Raw genomic sequence first — 15,256 nt, 5'->3', positions numbered from 1 at the left:
AGAACGTACTGCAGACAGATTAGACAAAAGTAGTGCTTTTTGGTCAAGGACATCATGGCACTTCTTACAGAAAAAGAAATGAGGCATTCAAAGAGCCCTACAGTCCCTACACAGCCCCTACAGTCAAACATGGCAGAGGTTCAAAGATGTTTTGGGGTTGTTTTGGATGCCACTGGATGCCTTGACTGTGTGAATGGTATCATGAAATCTGATGATTACCAATGAATTTTGGGGCACAACATAGTGGCCAGTGTCAGAAAGCTGCATCTGCACCAGAGGTCATGGATCTTCCAGAAGGACAGTGACCCAAAGCACACTTCAAAAAGTGCTCAGAAATGGTTACAAAGCGCTGGAGAGTTCTGAAATGGCCAGCAATGAGTCCAGATCTGAATCCCATAGAACACCTGTGGAGAGATCTCAAAACAGCAGTCGGGAGACGACATCCTTCAAATCTGAAGGCCCTGGAGCAGTTTGCCAAAGAAAAGTGATCCAAAATTCCAGTGTAAGAGGTGTAAGAAGCTCATTCATGGTTACAGGAAGTGATTGATTTCAGTTATTTTTTTTTCCAAAGGCGGTGCTACCAAATATTAAGTTAAAGGTGCCAATTTTCGCCAGTGCATTTTTGGATTTCTGTGTGGGCTTGTATCAGATTTGACTTTTCCTCTTGGTTTTTTGTTGTGTTCCAACACAAACCAATGAAATGAGCATGCGAGTACCAAAACATTTGCAACTGCAACAATTTTCTGAGAGAAGGGTTGCATTTTCTGACAGAATTGGAAAGGTGCCAATATCTTTGGCCATGACTGTAGGTCTCTTCATGTTCTTTTCCTTCATTGAATTCTAGTGTCGCTCGATTTTTCATTGGTATAACTTCTTTGATAAATGTACCAAAAATCTTTAAGAGATGAGCAACTGTGAAAGTTAAGTTGAAATATCATACTAGGTGGCCAGTTCCAAAATTGGAAAACTGAAATTCTTTGCAGTGCAGAATCCTTTGTAAATGGTGTGTGTTTTTGATACGCCCAGTGTTCACAAAATTTTAGAAAGAATTAATTGGATCGAGTTGTGCTATTCTATGAATCGAAGTCTCTTGGATTCAGCAACAGTTCCTAGTACTAGAAGGCAGGAAGGTGCCTTTTCACTGATGCCCCCACCCTTTTGGTAGTTTTCTTGCTGAGATAGAAGATTCTTCTGTTCTTCAGACCAGATTTCCGGCTGCTGTAGGGGAGAATGGGAGCTGGAAAGTATCACCTCTCTCTCCCATTAATGAGTACCAGGAGCACATATTCTGGGTTTGTGGGATTAGTGAACGTATAATGTTGTTTTAAATTTGAAAAGAAAAATTAAGGTAGATGGTTAATTTTGTAACTGATAAATAAGATGAATAGATAAAGGTAACTGTGGGAAGAAAGCAGGGGTTAATCATTTTGGAAGATACTGCTGTACTTTAAGACCTAACAGAAATGAAGATACTAAGCAAAAATAAATATTTGAGAAGACTTGGGGTCTGTGTTTGATAGAGTACCTGTACCTTATGTATGTCTGTTTATTTGTTGGATTAACTGTTTCTGTTTTATTCAATTGTCTTTCAGCCACCCACACAGAATATGCCAATGGGTCCAGGAGGAATGAGTCAGAGCGGCCCTCCCCCACCTTCACGTTCTCACAATATGGGTTCAGATGGTATGGTAGGTGGGGGCCCTCCAGCACCACATATGCAGAACCAGATGAACGGCCAGATGCCTGGTAAGTTTTTTCTCCTAAAAGATAGTAACACAAGGGTTGCTCAGCAACTGAAACAACATGTGGGCTCAAAGGATAGAAGATTGCTGATGACAAAACTGCTTTGAATGCCCCTGAGTACAGACTCTCTTAGAATTTGTTAGCTGCAGAGCTACGTGACCTGTATTCTGTGTTGATCAGGCTGCCCTTGGGCTTTGATGTTGCTGACACACTGCATTCCTTTGAACAGAATGGCTAAATTTAAACTGTCTGAATCTATACAGTATAGTTGTGTTTAGAGGATTTACTGAAGAAGGGTATTGGCCTGAGGCAGAATAAGATGTCCTTGGAAGAAATTATCTAAATTGTTGCAGCTGTGTTAGTATGATAGGTAAGAGATAGTAGAAAAGTGTAGAAAAGTGATTTAGACTAAAAAATTCCGCCAATTTTTGTATAATACAGCATATAAAGAAGACAAGTTGTGTATTAAGCAATAGTGTCAAGTCCAACCCTAAAGCTAAGGGGCTTTTAAAAATTATTATTACAGGACAAAATAATATAAAATGTCCTTTTTGTGTGACACTACTGCCTCACCTGGGTTTCCACCTTACAGTAGTATGCAGGGACTCCTGTCCGCAGGACAGTTCAGTCTCTGTTATTGCTCAAAGAGACAGTCAGTTTGTTCCTTCAGATATTTGTATAAACAGAACACCTAGACTCTCTTTTCAATCTCCTTACTTTATGAAAGATCTCTAATTCATAAAAAAAATTACCCTTAGTTAACTCTGCCCCCACCTGTTCCAAAAATGGAAACATGTTACAAGTTGCATTTTTCTTTTGCTCTTCTCCCTGCTTTCTGAGCTATGGCTAATCAGCCAACATGAGTGGTTATATAACTGCCACTAGAAATGTTTATTGCATTAAACAAGTGTGTTTCTTTTTATAATTGATTGCATAATAAGTGGTTGGAATAAAACAGTAAGAACAGTTTAAGTATGGTATTTCATGCAGTCTTTAGCTATTAGCCATGGCCTAAATTTTCACGAACTTTTCTTAGGTTTCCCTCAAAGGTATTTAACAATTTGCTTTAAGTCTGCGGTTTTCAGACTGACTGACTGATTGACATCTTAAACCTCAAGATGTAAGGTATTTTAAGTACACTGAATTTTGTCCAGGTGTATAGTTTTCTGTCTAGGTCACAAATAAGCAATTTGTGATCTCCACATATTGGTTATGATAGCTAGGGCTAATGGAAGATGCACTCTTAAAACACTTGGGGTCCACAGATCGCCCAACTGTACTCTTAAAATAACAAGAGCATATTAAGATAAAACTCTTGTAAACTTACCACTTGTGTACGTAATGAATGCTGGCACCTGAAACTTGTTTTGTAGGGATGAAAAAAGCTGCACTGATGGATATTTACTGATTTTTTGCATAAATATTAAATGCAGGAACCTGCCATTATTGGCTGCCACATCAAGACATACTCATTGTTGGTATAGACTTCACAGCCCTGTTGTAAATCTTTCCTGAGCCTTGCTTTGGATCACTGTGTGCCTCATCCTAACTGACTTACACAGTAGTTCTGAAGATTAAAATTACAATAACACTTATGTAAATCTTGAGCTTCCTTGGAGAAAAGGTAGGTTATAAATGTGGCAAATAAATACTGGTTAATTGTACTACAGACAGTCACAGGGGAAAAACTTCTGTAGCAGTGGAGCAGAGGCACTGGAATGTGATTAAACTACTAGATAATGCTAATAAATCATGCATAGCCTTTTCAGATACTTTATTTAATTGTCCTGTACACTGATTAGTTGGTGATTTGTGTATTTCTATCTGTACAAGAACTTTTAATATGGGCTAAAACATACTTTTCGTACTAATGTGGATATGTCATTTTGTACATAATGATGTCAGACTTTTCTGTGCAATTAGATGATAGAGTTAAGCCAGTTTTCTAATATAGTCCTGAATAACTTAAAATGTAAGCTAACAGATGAAATGCATATATTTTTAATATAGACCTTGTTGTTGTTTAGTTGTTAAGTCGTGTCTGACTCTTCGTGACCCCATGGACCAGAGCATGCCAGGCCCTTCTGTCTTCCACTGCCTCCCGGACTTTGGTCAAATTCATTTTGGTCGCTTCAATGACACTGTTCAGTCATCTCGTCCTCTGTTGTCCCCTTCTTGCCTTCACACCTTCCCAACATCAGGGTCTTTTCCAGGGAGTCTTCTCTTCTCATGAGAAGTATTGAAGCCTCAACTTCAGAATCTGTCCTTCCAGTGAGCACTCAGAGTTGATTTCCTTCAGAATGGATACGTTTGATCTCCTTGCAGTCCAGGGAACTCTCAAGAGTCTCGTCCAGCACCACAATTCAGAAGCGTCAATTCTTTGGCGGTCAGCCTTCTTTATGGTCCAGCTCTCACTTCCGTACAACACTACTGGAAAAACTATAGCTTTGACTATGCAGACCTTTGTCAGCAAGGTGATGTCTCTGCTTTTTAAGATGCTGTCTAGGTCTGTCATCACTTTCCTCCCAAGAAGCAGACGTCTTTTAATTTCATGGCTGCTGTCACCATCTGCAGTGATCATGAAGCGCAGGAAGGTAAAATCTGTCACTGCTTCCATATCTTGCCCTTCAATTTGTCAGGAGGTGATGGGACCATTGGGTATGATCTTACATTTTTTTTTCTATTCAGCTTCAGACCATTTTTTGCACTCTCCTCTTTCACCCTTATTGAGAGGTTCTTTAATTCCTCCTCACTTTCTGCCAACAGAGTGGTATCATCTGCATATCTGAGGTAGTTGATATTTCTTCCCGGTAGTCCTAATTCTGGTTTGGGATTGTTCCAGTTCAGCCTTTCGCATGATGTATTCTGCATATAAGTTAAATAAGCAGGGAGACAATACACAGCCTTGTCGTACTCCTTTCCTAATTTTGAAGCAATCAGTTGTTCCATATCCAGTTCTAATTCTTGCTTCATGTCCCACATATAGATTTCTCAGGAGATAGATAAGGTGGTCAGGCATTTCCATTTCTTTAAGAACTTGCCATAGTTTGCTATGTCAAAGGCTTTTGCATAGTCAATGAAGCAGAAATATACGTTTTTCTGGAACTCTCTGGCTTTCTCCATAATCCAGCACATGTTAGCAATTTGGTCTCTAGTTCCTTTGCCCCTTTGAAATCCAGCTTGTACTTCCGGGAGTTCTCGGTCCACATACTGCTGAAGCCTGCCTTGGAGAATTTTGAGCATAACCTTGCTAGCGTGTGAAATGAGTGCAATTGTACGGTAGTTGGAGCATTCTTTGGCACTGCCCTTCTTTGGGTTTGGGATGTAGTCTGATCTTTTCCAATCCTCTGGCCACTGCTGAGTTTTCCAAACTTGCTGGCATATTGTGTGTAGCACCTTAACAGCGTAATTTTAAGATTTTAAATAGTTCAACTGCAATGCCATCACCTCCACTGGCCTTGTTGTGGTTAAGGGGCAAAAGCAGCCATCTCTGACATGTTTATTTCATTCAAAACCAGTTGCGAAAACACAGTTTCTCTTGAGCACAGTTGGCAGCAGGATTTTTAAACCCAAACCTGGTATCCAATTGCATTTTGATGTTATGACAAACAGTATGCATGAGGCCAGCAGTACAGTTACATTGTTGACCACACCTGTTAATTCAGTCTTGTGTTGCATTGATATGTTTTTTCTTAGCTCAGTGGTTTCGGTGTCTGGCTGTGAAGCCAAAGATTGGGAGTTTGATTCCCACTGTGCCTCCTTGACAGGGACAGGACTTGATGGTCCATAGAGTCCCTTCCAGCTGTGCAGTTCTAAGTTTATAATGCAGGCCTAATACATGGACTGATGAAGTTGTGTGAATTTTGAGCTGAGGCAGGTGATGCAGTCTTATTTCTCCTTGATTGCCTGAGTGCTCCTTCTCTGGAGTAACAGAGAAAGGGATTTAATAGAGACTCATTGGGGCCATTTGTAGAATAGTTCTTCATTCTGTTCTCATCCTTTTTTTTTCTTTTTGCTATGGCCATAAACACAATATGAAAGAAATATAGCCTGAATTAGGATTGTATACATTGCATAATGAACCTCATGATGTGTGAAGAAATGTAGAAATGTTTCCAGTCTCTGGCACCCTTCAAATGTACCAGGGGGCCATGTGGCCCCTGTTGAAAATGGCTGAAAAAAGAACCATTTTGCATTCCAGAAAGTAAAATACTTTCTTGGTGTAGAGATCTTAATAGGACTACTTAATGAGCATAATTCTGGATTGGCTTATGTTCGTCTTCTGCCCTGAACTTAGGAATAGCCATGACGTAGACTTGACACGCAGTTACCCTTTTAATGAGGTATTCAACAATGAAGCATCAGCAAGGACATTAGGGATGGGCATTTTATAGGGGAGCAATTTCACCAGTGCATAGAAGGAGAATATGTAGCCAAATCCAACCACAGTCTGTAAAGGGAAAAACTAAGTGCATGGGACTAATTTAGTACAGCACTGCACATACAGTGGCATTTCTGACTTGAACATGTTTGTACAGGGACAGTTTTTCTGGCTGTTAGGTGGTGTTTGAAAAAGTTATTACGTCTTGCTGGAGAGCTGAAGAAGGTTGCTTGATTTTTGCAAAAACATTTTAGAGAGGCCTGTCTGCCATTTTCGGTTTTACAAGTTTTCACTTGTAGGGAAATTTATGTTGATGAAACCAGCAAAATGGGAGTTAAGTGTTAAGCTCCTCTCCAAAAATAATTTTCCCTGTTTAGTATTCTAAATCTTCCTCATTTCACTCATAACAAAATATGTTATGTTACTCACCAAGGAAGAGTAAAGACAAGAAGCAAGGAAATAGAGCAAAAGCTGAGAAAGAGCTGAGATTAGCTAGAGACACTAAAAGCAACAAAAAGCATTCTTCAGGTATATCTGAGGCAAAAGACAAGAAAAGAAAAGCTACTCAGTGGAGATGGAAAAAAGATAACAGATGACAAAGTAAAGGCAGAGGTGCTTAATTCCTGTTTTAGCTCAGTCTTTTCCCATAGGACAGACTATGAACCTCCAGACAAATGTGAAGTGCAAGTGGAGGGGACAGGATTGCAGCTGGAGATTGATAAACAAATAGTCAAGGAATACCTTACCACTTTGAACATGTTCAGATCTCCAGGGCCAGATGAATTCCATCTGAAAGTACTGAAAGAACTGGCTGAGGAACTCTTTATTTTAAAATAATAATAATAATGGGAAATGGGTGAGGTGCCCTATTATTGGAGGAGGGCTAATGTTCTTGTCTTCAAAAAGGGCAAAAAAAGAGGAAACCCAGAAACTGCAGACCAGTCAGCCTGACGTCAATCCCAGAGAAAATTCTGGAACAAAATATAAAACAGTCACTATGCAAACACCTAGAAAACAGTGCAGTAATAGCTAGAAGCCGGCATGGAGTTGTCAAGAAGAAATCCTACCAGACTAATCTGATCTTATTTTTTGATTAGGTAGCCTCCCTGGTAGAGGGAATGCTGTAGACATAGTATATATTGACTTTAGCAAAGCTTTTGACAAAGTGCCCCTTGATATCCTGATTAGATCAAGTGTCAGGTAGATACAAAATTGGCTAGAGAATCATACTCAGAGGGTGATAATTACCGTATTTTTCCGTTTACAAGACGACCCAAAGTATAAGATGACCCCCCCTTTTCTAACCCCCAAATTAGAAAATTTGCACGCTCACACCCCTTTGATCCTCCCACCCTTTCCTGGCTGTATTTCCCACTTTCTAAGCTCTGCGGAGCTTAGGAAATGGTTAATGCAACCATGAAAGGGCAGCGTGCTCGTGCTCGTTTGATCCTGATGCCCTTTCCTGGCTGCGTTTCCCACTTTCTAAGCCTGGTGGAACTTAGGAAATGGTTAATGCAGCCATGAAAGGTCAGCGCGCTCACGCCCCTTTGATCCTGATGCCCTTTCATGGCTGCCTCAGGATCAAAGGCGTGCGAGTGTGCTGCCCTTTCACGGCTGCTTTACTCTGTGGGTTTGCAAAAGGCAGGGAAAGCGGCTGCCTGCCGTGTATAAAATGACCCTTAATTTTTGGTCTAATTATGTAAATAAAAAGTCTTGTTTTATACACGGTAAAATGCGTAATTTCTCCTTCAACTGGGAGGAAGTAACAAGTAGGGTACCCCAGGGCTCAGTCCTGGGTCCAGTGCTCTTTAACATTTTCATTAATAACTTGGATGAGGGAGTGGAGGGAATGCTTGTCAAATTTGCAAATGATACCAAATTGGATTATTGGATTGGTGGTATTATTGGAATATCTATTGATGGAATAGATAATACCCTTGAAGACAGAAACAAAATTCAAAATTATCTTGATAGGCTTGAACACTGGGCTAAAATCAACAGAATGACATTCAACAGGGACAAGTACATTGTACTGCATATCAGAAAAAGAAACCAAATACACAATTACAAAATGGAGATACCTGGCTCAGCAATACAGTGGTGCCTCGCTTAACAAGGATAATCCGTTCCAGCGAAATCGCTGTCGAGCAAAATCCTCATTAAGCGAAATAAAAAATCCCATTGAAACGTATTGAAAACCATTTTTGATGCCTGTAAAGCGAGGAATCCGTCCAAAAACACAGCGGGGAGCCATTTTACACAGCGGGCGGCTATTTTGAAGCCGCCGATCAGCTGTTTTAAAAACATCATCTAGCGAAAAATTGGTTCCCAAAGCAGGGAACCGATCGTCGGAAAGTGAATTTTGCCTATTAAAACATCGTTTTGCGATCGCAAAAGTGATTGCAAAATAGTCATCATATAGCGGTTTCATCATTTAAAGAGGCAATTTTTAAACGAGGCACCACTGTACTACAAGTGAGAAGGATCTTGGAATTGTTGTAGATCACAAATTGAATATAAGCTAACAGTGCAATGTGACTACCAAAAAGCTAAATGCTATTCTCGGCTGCATTAACAGAAGTATCATTTCCAAATTCTGCGAGGTGCTAGTCCCCCTCTATTCAGCACTGGTTAGGCCTCATCTTGAGTATTCTGTCTAGTTCTGGACATCATATTTTAAGAAGGATGCTGACAAATTGCAACAAGTTCAGAACAGGCCAACAAGGATTATCAGGGAGATGGAAACCAAACCAGATGAGGAAAAGCTGAAAGAATTGGGCATGTTTCTCATGTCTTGAGAAAAGAAGACTGAGGGGTGATATAACATTTTTCAAATACTTGAAAGCCTGTCATACAGAGGAGGGGCAGGATCTGTTCTCAATTGTCCCAGAGTGCAGGACACACAACAATGGGCTCAAATTACAGGAAGCCAGATTTCGGTTGAATATCAGAAAAAATGTTCTAAGACGGTGGAACCAATTACCTTCAAAGGTGGTGAGTGCTCCAACACTGAAGGCATTCAAGAGAAACTTAGACAACCACCTTGCAGATATCGTTTGGTTTGTATTCTTGCATTCTATGATGGTAGAACCCCAGTCAATCCTCTGATTTAATTCTGTTCCACATAGGCTTTGGAAATACTGTAGTTGGTAGCAGTGCCTTAGTTTGTTTTACTGCTTCTGGATGTACTGCTTTTCTCTTGGAACAAAACCAAAACAGACAAACGCTAAGATAATAGGTAGCCTCTTACCAGTGGTATAATTTGAGCATCTACCACTGAACATCCGTTTCATGTAGAGCAAAGTCGGTTGTTGGCAGAAGCTTTTTGATAAAGAATATGTATATAAAGAATTAATCTGTATGTTGAAGCCTAAACTGGTATATATACTATATATATTATATACTATATAGGTTTTTCAGTCATGATCAAATGTCTCCTTAAAGGAATGCAGGGAGAAAAGATCCCAGTTTTTCTGAGGTAAAGATGAACCCTCTGCTTAATAGAGCCTGCTCAGCATCACAGTGTAAGCTCAGATAAAAACACACTTCAAAAAGCACTCAAATGGTTACAAACAAAGCGCTGGAGAGTTCTGAAATGGCCAGCAAAGAGGAACATCCACTACTTCACATTAGCTCATAAAGGAACGTCTACTGAGGGACACGACTGCTTTTAACTCTGTAAAGTGTTGATTTAAGACTTTAAACTCTATATAAAACATGTCTCTTCTGTTTTGGTCATCAGCAGAGTGCTGTGTTCATCAGGCCTAAAGCTACCACAGGATTTGGGAAATGCCAACCGCAATATAAAAACATTATTTTGAAGGATAATGTGATTAAATATACATGTAATTTCAGCCTGTAGTGTGTGACTTTTTTAAAAAAAGACTGAGTTTTATTAGCCTACATAGAACAGATGACTATTGATTTGCTAGATCATTAAAGTAATTAAAACTTTAGTTATTTTCAAGATCCATAAAGAATGTGTTTTTTGATTCAAAGGACCTAACCACATGTCGATGCAGGGACCTGGACCTGGACCGAACCAGCTCAACATGACAAACAGCTCTATGAACATCCCTGCAAGTAGTCATGGGTCTATGGGAGGTTATAATCATTCAGTACCATCTTCTCAAAGTATGCCTGGACAGAATCAGATGACAATGAGCCAAGGACAACCTATGGCCAGCTATGGTCCCAGGCCAAATATAAGCATGCCACCAAACCAAGGTAAGCAAATAAATATATTATCCAACTTCTATTAAATATAGAATACTATAAAATATAAGCATTTTCAAAATGTTTTAAATGAGGGCTATAAGTATCTGTTCTTCTGTAATGTTGACATTTGTTGGATGTATATTTGTAACCATCTATATCTATTCACTGACCTTGAAAGCCATATTAGGATCATGATAAGACAGTTCTGACTTGACGGCATGAAACATGAACAGAATATTTGTACCAATAACTTTTCTCTCTTTTTTTTACTGAATGCTTGAAAGATAATCCTTTTAGTATAGAAAAGCAGGGAAAAAGTGTAACAGTAGCATTTTAAAATCTTGTGTAATGGCACTGTGTGTGTAAGGTAATGCAGGTGGGGTACCTGAAAGAATGGCTTTCTCTTGTGAGATTCCCAGCTGCTGAGATGGTTTTGGGAAGATCTCTTCTGCATCCTGCCATCAAGAGACATTTGGTTGCCCCGAATACTGGCAACAGTACAGTAGTACCTAGGTTTACAAAATTAATCTGTCATCCAGGATGTTATGTAATGCAGAACGCGGATTGCCATGGCAACAGGGTGGGGTGGAGTGCTAGAAACCTCCAGGTGTGATGCATCCTTTTCATACAGAGAACCCACCCACCCTGAAACAAAGTAAACCAAGGCATTATTTCCTTTGAATTTCAGTTCCAAACTGAAGGTTACGTAAACCGAGGTGTATGTAAATGTATGCCTGTATTGGATTTAAATCAGTGATTTGAATCAGTTTGATTTTTAAAAAAATCATTGATTTTAATCCACCTGACTGGAAATACCTTCTCTAGTTACTTTTCAGCCATGTAAACACATTTTGCCATCTTGTTTTCTCCCTTAAGCAGATTATGAGACATATTATAATGGTTGTTGTGGGTTTTTTGGGATCTTTGGCCGTGTTCTGAAGCTTGTTCTTCCTAACGTTTCACCAGTCTCTGTGGCCGGCATCTTCAGAGGACAGCACTCTGTGCTCTGAAGATGCCGGCCACAGAGACTGGTGAAACTTTAGGAAGAAAAACCTTCAGAACACAGCCAAAGAGCCTGAAAAAACGCACAACACCCATTAGATCCCAGCCGTGAAAGCCTTCGTGAATACAGACATATCATAGTTTGCTATAACCTGTGGGAAAATCATGATGTAAGTATTTTTATCAGTAGATGCTAAATAATGTGTATTGTTTGCCAACATTTTACAGACCAATATTGGTGTCAATAATATTTATTCTTTTTCATCCTCGTACTGTTACTACAGTGGGGTCTTGACTTAACGGCTCGAGTTAAGAACATTTTGACTTAAGAACCACTCTCATAGGAAAATATTGACTTGACTTACATACTTAGATTTGAGTTAAGAACTGAAAAAAAACCACGTGGGAGGCAGGGAAAGTGCAAAATTTGAACTTTCAGTTAACTGTTGGCCAGTGAAAAGGGTGCCTGTCTGCTTCTTCACTCCTCCCAGCGTTTAGAGAGTGGATTGGGAGTCTTCAGACTGCCTGGTACTGCCTGGATTGTATTTTCCCTGCCTTCCCTGAACCTTTCTTGACCTAAGAAAAAAAGAAACAAAATATCCCCCTCTAGTGGTCGAAGGCGGAATAGCAGCTTCCCATTAGTTTCTATGGACGGAAAAGAGCAGATACGGATCAAATGGTTTTCAATGCATTCCTATGGGAAATGCAGATTTGACCTGAGAACTTTTTGACTTGAGAACCGCCTTCCAATACGGATTAAGTTCTCAAGTCAAGACCCCACTGTATTAATTTTTGCAAAGAAGTATAAGCTTTATAGATGTAGGAGAAGCATGACTGTAGTCCATGTGTACTAAATGTTTTTCTCATGGCGTGTGTGTCTTACATTCTCTGCTATTGATCTGTCCATCTTTACTTTGAAATTCTCTCCACAACAACGTGATGCAGTATTAGTATGTAATGTGGCCTGGGCTTCACACTAAATTCAGCATATCTCCATTATGAGTAGTTTTGTCCAGTTTTATAGAAGGTTCCTTCAGAGATATTCATATATGATGAGATGGCACAGTGATGTGAAAGTCAACACAATTTTAGTAACTGTCCAAAGCCTTTGTCTGCAGCATTTTTGCCAGGATGGATAAAAGGAAATGATTTTTTTAAAAAATATTAACAATTGAAGAATTTTAAAAATTGTAATTAGGCTTTATTGAGATTTTCCTCTCTCTGATTGTAGGTTTTATTTTAAATATATGCAGTAATTCTAAGATCTCACTATGAAATAGGGATTATAAATTATAATGCTGTATTGTGAAACAGTATATCCTACCATTTTAAAAAACTTTTTAGAAATAAGGTCTTTGTGTAATATAGACACACTTATTGCTCCATTTTAAAAAGATAGAAGAATAAAGATGCTAACATTCAGATACACTAACAACCTTTTAGTTTCATGTACTATTCTGTAGAAAAATGTAATAGTACGGGCTTATAAATAGCTGCTTTAGAAAGTGCTTGTGGCAAGCAAGATATACCTTCAAGTGCTGAGAAGGTGCTCTCAGAACTCCTAAAATTCTCCCAAGAATTCCCCAGGCAGAATGCTGGAAGTTTCATCCCAAAGACCTACATCTAAAGACACTTACATTTCGCTCACTTGGAGCAGGGCCTAGTTCAGTAGATCCACAGCAGTCTTATGCCTACCTCCTGCAGTTAATGTAAAGAAAAGGAAGTAGCTTTTGTGCTTCTTGAAGGTTACCTCTTAGACTCTAGAGGGTGTCTCCCAAAGAACTGTATTTAGGTGTCTGTAGGTGTGAGTTTGTGGGCATTCTGGCAGAGAAACGTCTGGAGAACTCTAGGTGTTAAGAGTCCAGAAACCCGTATGGCACATTTCTAATAGTCTCTGTCTGCTCCAACTCAAGAAGAAGTCTTATCATGCTCACAAGGATGGTAGAACACTTGTCATGGCAAGTAGAATTGTAGACTCTGAGGAGTGTTTGGAGAAAGACTGAAGAGGTGCATTTTGAGTTTGAAAGAAGACATTAGAAAACAGATGAAATATTAACTAGATTGAGAAGTAGAGATATAAGCATCTCTTGAAGGAGGGGAGTTAATAATGAATTATTTCTGAAATGTTTTAGACATGCACACCTAAATATGGTGTAAGAACTTCTTCCCTTCCAGGACTAGTAGCATAGAGTATAGCATTTAATGCAGCATAAAAGTTGTATTTAATACAGTGTAAAAGCCGTATTAAAAATTATGGATATGATTTTTTGAATTCTAGGACTTCCAGTCTCAAATGTCTCCTAGAATTCCCCAAGCAGACTTTTTGAACTGAGGGAGGAGAATTGAGAAGGCAAAAGCAAAGTGTTCCTACCTTAATTTCTGCCTCATTGCATGTGTTTAGGATGAGAAGACAAAAGGAATGTACTTCAGTCCCACTTCTTCCAGAGAGCCACCTCATTGTTGCATGGGAAGAGTAGTCTTACTAATCATTAGATTTTATAGGGGAACCTCTCATTGGACTACCTGCCCTGTGAATTACTGAGGCAATTCTGAGGAAGCAGTGAAATGGGGTGGGGTGGGGCAATCTCTCCTTCCTAGCTGAAGCACACAGAGTGAAGCTGGTTTTTCCTCATTCTATTCTGGATGTCTGCTTAGAGATTTGAAGCAGCTTCTAGGACTGAAACTCCTGGAATTCTGAAAGTCCCATCCCTATTAAAAATAGACCAGCAGTCCAAATACACAGAAGAAATACTTATTGTAGATGGTGTAGAGATTTTCTTTTCAAATATATATATTTCAATAAGAACCATATGGAAAAATGTGGTTGCTATTGCCTAATGCAGTATTATTTGTGAAACTCCCTATTCTCTAGCTTTTGTTACTAAAATAGTGGGTTCACTTCTGCAGAAATTCATTAGTGGTATATTTTTCATTTAGTCAATTTTGTTGCTAAGGTGTTCTGCTGTTTTCTGGCAAGGTAAATAATTACCAAGCTAGTTTTCAGAGTTAATTGCCTTCATTCTTTTAAGTTTTTAAACTTAACATATTTACAAAATCACATTGCTTTGAGAAGTAATCTACTGAAAGTAATTGGCTTTATGGTTCCATATGAAATATTTTTTTCTAATATTTATTCAATGTCTTGTTTTGATCCTTCTGATAAATGTTTTAATAGCTCATTTAAATATTCAGGGTCAGGAGACAAAATACTGGCACTTTTTTGTATATTGGCTACTTTTACAAAATTTAATGCCAGTTATTCAGATAAAGAGATTAAATATTACTTCTGTTCAAGCATATCATAAAGCATGTATGTCATATGAGTCAAGCTTTCTTATGAGTTAGATAAAAATGTTTTGGGATTATCTATTTGACATTAAGGTCTGTTGTCTAAAAGAAGAATTGATTTCTGTTCTACATATGTTAAACATGTTTGAACAAATAGTTCCTGTTTTTCAGGCCTGTTAGCAGTTCGTAGAAATGAAGTGAGCCAGATAGTGTGAGAGCAGATGTGTGTACAATCAGCCTGATCTTTCAAGAGTTTGACTCACAGCAAAATGAGAATACAGAATTTATCAGCACCCATTTAAATTGTGACATTCTATTGAGAAAAGTAGTGTTGGCATACAACTATGAAGTGAAGCAAGAAGAAAGGTAGTTGTGATTATAAGTTGAAGGTTTTGCAAATGTTTCATGAAAATAATTCTGTAACTTGTTTTAGATGCCCACTAAAACAAATGCTAGGTTGTATTAATAGTCATCCAGCACATATGCAGTATTGGATCTGCTGATGTAAATTAAATTCTTCTGTAGTATCTTTAACATTTAGCAATTGCTCCCTTCCTTTTGGCCAGATTCTATGCTGTTTCCAAAATACCTCCCATCTATCAGCTACTAATATCAGCCTTACCT

The 15,256-nt window shown here is 38.9% G+C and overlaps 1 protein-coding gene across 3 annotated transcripts in view; it reads left to right on the top strand.

Annotated features, from left to right (window-relative positions):
• Positions 1-15,256, top strand: part of SS18 (SS18 subunit of BAF chromatin remodeling complex) — a 44,682-nt gene that overhangs the window by 10,300 nt on the left and 19,126 nt on the right. For all 3 annotated transcript variants that reach the window (XM_072998872.2, XM_072998874.2, XM_072998873.2), the window contains exons 4-5: positions 1,593-1,746; positions 10,124-10,351. In XM_072998872.2, the coding sequence (XP_072854973.2) occupies positions 1,593-1,746; positions 10,124-10,351 (382 nt within the window). The remainder of the gene's footprint in view (positions 1-1,592; positions 1,747-10,123; positions 10,352-15,256) is intronic.

This window comes from Pogona vitticeps, chromosome 4, assembly GCF_051106095.1.
Source record: "Pogona vitticeps strain Pit_001003342236 chromosome 4, PviZW2.1, whole genome shotgun sequence".
NCBI lineage: Eukaryota > Metazoa > Chordata > Lepidosauria > Squamata > Agamidae > Pogona > Pogona vitticeps.
This window is presented reverse-complemented; position numbering and strand designations above follow the sequence as displayed.